The sequence below is a fragment of the Schistocerca piceifrons genome, chromosome 4 (genome assembly GCF_021461385.2).
Source record: "Schistocerca piceifrons isolate TAMUIC-IGC-003096 chromosome 4, iqSchPice1.1, whole genome shotgun sequence".
NCBI lineage: Eukaryota > Metazoa > Arthropoda > Insecta > Orthoptera > Acrididae > Schistocerca > Schistocerca piceifrons.
The window spans coordinates 243,669,500-243,677,026 of NC_060141.1; the positions used below are offsets into that span (position 1 = coordinate 243,669,500).

Below are 7,527 nucleotides of genomic sequence, written 5' to 3' on the forward strand. Positions count from 1 at the left end.
CGTAGGTATGAATGACAACTTATCTTTGTTTAAAATTGTGTCGCAAAGACGTTCTCAGACTTTGCACCACGTATAGAAAAAATGTGACTCGATCAAAATAATCTTCCTTACTTAAATACATTAGGAAATTCGCTCTGTACACTTAAAATATATTATTCTCTTCCAAGATAAGCTACTAAATGCGCAATAACGTCACATTAATTACGCAAATCCATTCTCAACAATCTAAGACACAAAAGTTATGATAATATCGAGGAGAAAAGGAACAATACGAGTATGTGTACATTGCTCTGAGGGACAATAGCGTTCGGAGCAGTCTGTCTTTAGAGGTAGCACACACATTTTCCCCTTTAACAGTTATTACATGAAAAGAGAAAAAAATATAATTTTGGTAGTCTTACCACAAACGCACATTTTAACATACAACTGGTACAACAGTTTGCTCATACCTTGGGTCAACGATTTCAGGTGAAAACAGTCACAGACAGTTTCCAGACACTATAGCTTCCAGGCTGGCCAGTTTGTTCCAGGTACGTCATTCTAAGTCAACATGTGTCTCAGTAAGCCACTGTACATTACGTACCGAAAGCTGAGATTTTTCTTTCTTATTCGTCTAGCGAACTGAGCGAAGCAATAATGACAAGACTGTTATCGCGTCTTTAGCTCGTCTCATCCTATCTTATTCTCATGATACGTACCCGATATATACCACGATGGTACAACAACAGTCACACAATATCCGACATCGTTTCCGAAGGTTACCAAATGTCGTTTTGAGAGAATACCACCCTCCTTCCAAAAATTTCTATTTGAGCTCCGCAGGTATTTGTTTCACTTTCTTTTGGGTTATATCGACCCGTTACGGTAATGTAGCATTTCTCGGAAACCGTTCTATGTCAGCTGTCACTCCTACACAAGGCTTACAAAACGCTGGAGCAGTACTCAAAAATGTTCGCATTAGCATTTGCGTCCAATCTCTTTCAGAAATTCACTGCACTTAACTGAACGCTTTTATAAAAATCCAGGTCTTTCATTAGCTATTTCTGATACCGAATTTGCGTGTTCGTCCCATTTCTCATCACTTATTTGTGTTACCAATAACTAGATTTATGATGTTATTTTCGTTTCTGATTAAAATTATCCGTCCGGCACAACGTACTGGGTTCTATAAACCAAAAATTCTTGAGTCAGCAGCATACCTATGACAATACTCAAAACACTAGCATCTTGGCTCATTAAAATTTAACTTTGTATATGATACAGTATTGTGCTACCAATAGAACTACGTGACCTGTTATGGGTTCAGTCTCGCTGCTTTAGTTTTAGTGGATGTGACTTGAGATATTTTTCAGTCCGTTGAAACATTCTTGCCGTCTCTTTGTCAAAGCTATTAAATTGGTCAGGAAACGACTTAACTACACCGAATTTAATAGCAGTGACAGACTAACTAGCAAACGGGTTTTCATGACTATTGGAGTCCCTAGGGTTAAATTACTGCTCCAACCACAGACTGCTGGCTCCCACGTTTTACCTAGGAGGTTGACTAGTAGCCAGTACTGATTTCAGATTTTGTTACAACATTTATGAAAAACAAGGTTGTGTCCGAAGCTGATTTTTGTAATCAATAGAATTTCTGCGGAGAAAAGTAACAGTTCATTATTAATGAAAGCTCTAGTGACAATCCTAAACCTTTCACGTCATTACCCATCTAAGCACACTGTTATATGCGTGTCAGTATGACGAAGTATTTACTTTTCCTATTAGGAAAAGTGACGTCTGCCACGGACACTTACATTTTGGGCCAAGTTTAACTGAAAATTTAAAACTTAGTATTTCAAAATTTTAAAATATAAAGAAACTGACGAGATTAATTTTTTTAAAAAAATAGACGTTAATTCCCCCCCCCCCCCCCCACTTGAAATCTCTTGGTACTGGGAGAGTTTAGTGACGGCATAAATTACAAGTTAAGATACTGTTGGGAGCGGGAAAGGACGTCAGTGTATAAACTATTTTTCCAAGGAATTAGTGTGCTCTGCAGGCTGTATATCGATCGTTAACTGAGTTTCACAAGTGAATTAGCCATCTCTGCTCTCTACACTCTACTGCCAGCGTATGTTAAGACCAAGCTTTGTGGTAATGGAAGCTCTTTGCTTACCCTCTGAAAGATGTTAAAAGAAACTGGATAACTGATTTAGTTTCTTGAAATAAGAGCTGTTTTATCAGCACGATAACAAAGAATTACTCGTATCTTACCACCCTTGGCGCGTTGAACTGCAGTGGACAGTGACGAATGTCTGGTGTGCCATTTTCTGCAAAGAAAATTATGTCTGTGTCACTTGTGGGTATTAAGTCACACATGAAGTACATCGTAAGTCAGTAGTATATGGCAACTGCTACTTTCAATGCTGCAATATGTCAACATCAGAGTAATGTACTAAGTTCTTGTGAGTGCACCACTTTTTCTCTCTCAATATCTCTATTTTTTATATATAATGTTAGTTTCGAATGAGATTAGCTCGAAAACTATACATCGGGTAAAAATAGTGGTAAGACAAGTTCATAAGCTCAAAGGGGGACATCAGATGATACTACACGTGACCTCCAGCCACCAGACCCTTGGGTGGGGTGGGTGGCCATTTTTGAATCTTAAATGGAAACACATTTTTTATTGCAGATTCGGAATCTCCATAGAAAAGTAATCAAGTTTTGTTTGAAACATTTTGAAACCAGTGACAGATGGCGCTGAAATCTAGAAAAAAGTAAAATTGCCGAAGAACTGATTTATTTAGATATATATATATCACTAGGGGGGGGGGAGGGGAGGCCTCAAACATGGCTAACTCATTAGGCTCACATTTGGCAAGTCGCTTGCCTACAACCTTAAATGAAAGACTATTTTGATATCGGTTCCTCCTCCCTCCCTCCCTCCCTCTCTGATTTTGAGAAAACCACCTCAAATTCCGTCGACCCAAAATTGACGAAGTTGACGTAACTGAAATCTGAACATTTTGATCATCATATATGGCATCCGCAAACGGCTGTTTCCCTAGAAATCGATGAAATAAACTTTTTCGACTGCCGTTCGAGTTCGCACAACTCTGTGCAGCTGGCATATCGACCAGGAATCTAGCTGTGTTTGATTCCGAGGTGCATTTATTTCCCTTTTTCATTTACACTTTTTCTCCGTTTTGAAGTTCGTAGTTAAAGGAGGGTTAATGAGATAAGTAAATCAATAAGGAATAATACGAGGGTCATTCAACAGTTAGGGACAAATTGGTCTGGAGAAAAAATTGTTAGTAGGGAAAGTTTTTTACTTTTATGGCTTTAAGTTGAAATCACCGGGACGAGCCCTGATCAGCTCATGTACCAACATTGTTTTGTTTATCACTTCAAAAATACATTTCAAGATATCGAGACCGCTTCAAACGTCCTCATTAGTTGAACAACGTTCTGTTATTCGTTTTTTACTTGCTGAAGGCAAGAAACCAGTGGATATATACCTTATAATGTCTAAAGTTTATGTTGAAGGTTGTATGATTCGTCCAAGTCGGTAGAGCGTTCAAAAATGTTCGCGACCCAGTGAATAACGAACACCGTTCTGGTCGACCAGTTTCAACTCCATCACTTGAAAGTCGAATTGATGAAATTATTCATGTCCACCACCGGGTGACTGGAAATTATAGTTGACAAGGTTCAAGTTAGTACTGGTACAGTTCAAACATTATCAGTAACAAGTTGAAGTACCGCAAAACATGTGCAAGATGGGTACCAAAGGAGTTGACGCGGCTACACAATGAAACAAGGTTGAGAGTGTCCAAAGTGCTAAAGGAACGTTATGAAAAAGAAGGTGAGCGCTTCAACAAAATTTTAACTTATGATGAAACTTTGATACACTATTATGAGCCAGAATCAAAAATACAAAGCATGGAGTGGAAGCACACCAACTCACCTGTCAACAAAAAATTCCAAATCAAGCAATCAGCAGGAAAAGTCATCCAGAATGAGATTTTCACTCTGCAGCGGAGTGTGCGCTGATATGAAACTTCCTGGCAAATTAAAACAGTGTGCCCGACCGAGACTCGAACTCTGGACCTTTGCCTTTCGCAGACAAGTGCTCTACCTTTTTTTTTTGTTGATCTCATTTTGTTCGTTGTAGTTTGTTCTATTTGTTCGAGGCGGACGTCCTATGACGTCCATTTTAAGTTCTTCGTTGATCCATTCACTCAGTTTTTTTATTGCAGAGGGCAGCTAACCCTCTGACCGAACACGCTGAGTTACCGTGCCGGCTATCCATCTGAGCTACCGAAGCACGACTCACGCCCGGTCCTTACAGCTTTACTTCTGCCAGTATCTTGTCTCCTACCTTTCAAACTATCCAGAAGCTCTTCTGCGAACCTTGCAGAACTAGCACTCCTGAAAGAAAGGATACTGCGGAGACATGGCTTAGCCACAGCCTGGGGGATGTTTCCAGAATGAGATTTTCACTCTGCAGCGGAGTGTGCGCTGCAAGTAAAGCTGTGAGGACCGGGCGTGAATCGTGCTTCGGTAGCTCAGATGGTAGAGCACTTGCCCGCGAAAGGCAAAGGTCCCGAGTTCGAGTCTCGGTCGGGCACACCGTTTTAATCTGCCAGGAAGTTTCAAGCAAAGTCATGTTGAAGGTGTTGTGGGACGCTGAAGGTCGAGTTTTTGTGATTATCTCTTAGAGCAGCGTACAATGAACAGCCAATACTACTCAGATTTGCTTTTAAACAAGGTGAAGCCAGCCATGAGAGACGTAGTGATTTCCATTTGTTTGGTGCACTGAAGGAGGCACTACATGGGAAGAGATCCCAGGGAACGAGGACGTGAATAGTTTGTGGGAAATTGGTTAAAACGTAAAGATAAAGAGTTCTTTAAAGCAGGAATGAAAAACGTTGTAGCCCGTTGGAACAAGAGCATAAATGTTCAAGGGGATTATGTTGTAAAGCAGAAAAAGAAGTTTTGTAAAAATAAACGTTTTTTCTCCAGACCAATTTGTCCCTTTAATTTTTGAATAGCCCTCGTAAATAGATGGGCAAAAAAAATTTTCAGAGTATTTGAATTAGTGAAAAATTAATATTTTTTATCCTCATTGAATGAAAATATTCCGAATAAGTCTGCTGCGAAGATGAACATTCGGAAGAAAGACTAACCCTTATTGCAGTTGGTAACGAACACAAAATAAGGCAGTCTTACACGGCGCAATATACCATCACAGAATCTAGAAAATTGTTGCCTAAATTTTTCCCATGGTTGTAAGAAATAATCATTAGTTTGGTCCTCGGGGTATAGGAGAGGTCAATCGTTTAACCATGTCAAAGTTTACTCCACTTGCTCCGAATCCGGTATAGTAATAAATTAAATTTACAAAAATACCTTGAAAACGTTTTAAAATCATCCTTTGCGGGTAAGATGAGTGTGACGCTTGATTTCCGGGGTGGACAAACCAGTAGCGCCATTTATAGTAGCATGCTTATAGACGAGTGTCAACCTACTGGCTGAAGAAGCAATACCGCCAAACTGCATCCCTGTGTGCCACCTACATGATGTGTTTCTAGAAAGCCAGCGGGAAATTTATAATAACGTGCTTGTAACGATTCACAGCATCATTCATGATCAACTTTCAGCACCGATTTAGGCATTGTAATCGTATGCGTAGTAAGTATCAAAATTCATTCCCGAGAAAGAAATAATTTTGAACGTAAACGAAATCTTTTTTCCGCCAAACCTTCGGAAGGGCGTAGATGGCCGTTGTTGCGCGAAGATCGCATTCACTGGATGTTTTTGGTGCCGCGAGTACATTTCCGTGTAGTGTCTACACGACAAGTACCATCTGTCTAGCTGTTCGAAGGAAATAGAGGACGTAACAGAGTGAGCAAAGAGACCAGGATTAAATTTTTAATTCTTTATCTATCGAAAACATTTGAGAAATTTACTTACCTACGCTGTTATTATTCCTTATTTATTTACTTTATTAATCCTCCTATTCCTACTCATTTCGAAATGAAAAAAATGAAACATGAACTCCAGATTTCTTGGTCGCTATGCCAGCGGCGCTTTCGATGAGTAGCGTTTACGTTATGGGAACATAAGCAGCAGTCGAAAAGTTTCTTCCCTCTATTTCTAGGAAAACATGCGTTTGCGGACCGACATGTGATGTTTAAAAATTCTAAGTTTTCGTTTATGTATCGGTCCCATCAATTTTGAGCCGATGGCGGATCATCAATCTTATGGGCAGTTCTGTCAAAACCGGGATGGGGCGGGGGTGTCTGGGTGGGGGAGCCATACTGTCTTTCATTTTGCCTACTAAATATGAGAGGTATCGGTTGGTCTAGGACACTCCCTTGTCAGTGCCATTGGACTTCAGTATTTATGAGACACTTCTACAGCAATTTTGCCAGTATCCTGATTCCAGAAGGCATGCACTGGTAATGCTGTGTATTGGAGTTTTAAATTAATATGAACATGTTGACTGGCCCGGTGAAAGCCTTTCAACGTGGCGCCGCTTCGGTGGCTCGTGGGTTAACTTCGCTGCTTACTTTACTCCAGCTGCTGACCACAATTTTCCGCGAAGGAAAAATTTGGGAATTAAACACAAGATCTCCGGAAAACATCCAGCAACAGTAACCACTACAGAAACCGAAATGTTCTTATTTAGCTGTTTGGAATCTCAGAGTCTGTTCTGTTCTTTTATAAAGTAAATAGTCACGAACGTCCAAGTTTTTCGCTAAGGCAACCAAATAACTCGGTGCACTTTAGTGTCTATAGTGTGCATTCATGATCGCGATACTACCGTTCTGCTCAGATGAATGACGGTACTATCAGCAAAACAATAATAGTAAATAATAATATGGATGCTATTGAAAGAGAGTTGTTGCGTAAGCGGACGTCTAGGTAAGGTTGGAATGCCATAGCCTGGTTCAGAGCTGACATAGCCAGCAAATGGGTCATGGTAGTCTTCTATACACACTGTGCATGCCGTAGTTTTATTTTCTTACCGGATGAAAATGCCCTATTTATCCCACAGTCGTCAAGTATTTCTTAATTTTCAATGTTTTTGAAAGTATTGATAAGGAGAGTATCTCCGCATAAAAATAATCACTGGTGATGGTACAATGTCACATAGCGATACTGGTTGTTAATATCACTTTCAAAGCTCACGGCTTGTATTGCCCTCGGTATATCCGTCTTTTTTCCATTTTTCTTTTAACAGGTTGGAAGGTAGATTGCTTGCAACACGAAACAAGTGATAACTTAATCGACAGATGCGAGACTGCTAAATAAAATCTGCAAGTGATTCAATGGTCTTTAGTTTCCTTACAACAACGACAACACCAACAACAACTTTTGTACACGACACTAGTGATGCGATTAAGTTTTAATTGTTTAGAGAAAAGTTGTATTAGTAACAGGACCTACTTAATTTTAATCTTTGAAACAAATGGGAAGCAACAATAAAAGCTTTATGTATCAGCACATTTGGCTGCAATATGGTGTTGGTTACTGGCA

General features: G+C 39.8%; 1 protein-coding gene across 1 annotated transcript in view; it reads right to left on the reverse strand.

Annotated features, from left to right (window-relative positions):
* The window catches only part of LOC124795755 (synaptic vesicle membrane protein VAT-1 homolog), an 84,678-nt gene extending 82,311 nt beyond the window's left edge, over positions 1-2,367 (reverse strand). Inside the window, exon 1 of the mRNA XM_047259837.1 lies at positions 2,254-2,367. Coding sequence (XP_047115793.1) covers positions 2,254-2,367 — 114 coding nt within the window. The remainder of the gene's footprint in view (positions 1-2,253) is intronic.
* Between the last annotated feature and the right edge of the window lie 5,160 nt (positions 2,368-7,527).